This window comes from Eimeria tenella, genomic scaffold (genome assembly GCF_000499545.2).
Source record: "Eimeria tenella Houghton genomic scaffold, Eth_scaff2542, whole genome shotgun sequence".
In the NCBI taxonomy this organism is placed as follows: Eukaryota; Apicomplexa; class Conoidasida; order Eucoccidiorida; family Eimeriidae; genus Eimeria; species Eimeria tenella.
This window is the reverse complement of record NW_013542410.1, coordinates 1053-1712: the sequence shown is the minus strand read 5'-3', so window position 1 is coordinate 1712 and position 660 is coordinate 1053. Positions and strand designations below refer to the sequence as shown.

Sequence of the window (660 nt, the reverse complement as noted above, 5' to 3'; positions counted from 1 at the left end):
AGCGAGCTGCTGGCCTGCAGCCTCTGCGCGCTGCAGCAGCAGCAGCAGCAGCAGCAGCCAGCAGTATTTATTTTTGACTTAGAGGTAAGGCTTTTGCATGCATTTTGGCTTTTTGCTGCTGGTCTGGTCCACTGGACCACTGCAGCAGCAGCCTGCATGCGCCTTAGGAGCATCGCGCCGCAGGGGCATCGAACTGCAGCAGCAGCAGCAGCAGCAAAACCCCCAGCAGCAGCAACAGCACCAAAACCAGCACCATCAGCAGCAGCAGCAGCCACAAAATCAGCAGCAGCGGCAGCAGCAGCAACAGGAGCAGCAGCAGCAGCAGCAAGCTGTCACTCCGTGCGTCTCAAATGCTTGCATGCAGGACTTTACCCCCAGTGCCTTTCTGCTGCCTCTTGATGGCCCCCAGGGGCCCCCCGGAAACTTGTGGGGCCAGGGGGCCCCCATAACCGCTGCCAGGGGGGCCCCCCAGGGGCCCCCAGGGCCCCAGGGGCCCCCAGGGCCCCAGGGGCCCCCAGGGCCCCAGGGGCCCCCAGGGTCTCAGGGGCCCCCAGGGTCTCAGGGGCCCCCAGGGTTCCAGGGGACCCCAGGGTTTCAGGGGCCCTCAGGGTTTCAGGGGCCCGTGGGGCCCCCTGGAGCCCCCCAGGGGGCCCCTGGGGC

At 67.0% G+C, this 660-nt stretch overlaps 1 protein-coding gene across 1 annotated transcript in view; it reads left to right on the top strand.

Annotated features, from left to right (window-relative positions):
- ETH_00033515 (uncharacterized protein) overlaps nucleotides 1–660 on the top strand; it is a gene marked incomplete at both ends in the record, with an annotated part of 2484 nt that overhangs the window by 792 nt on the left and 1032 nt on the right. The window contains one exon of the mRNA XM_013375131.1: nucleotides 365–660. Coding sequence (XP_013230585.1) covers nucleotides 365–660 — 296 coding nt within the window. The remainder of the gene's footprint in view (nucleotides 1–364) is intronic.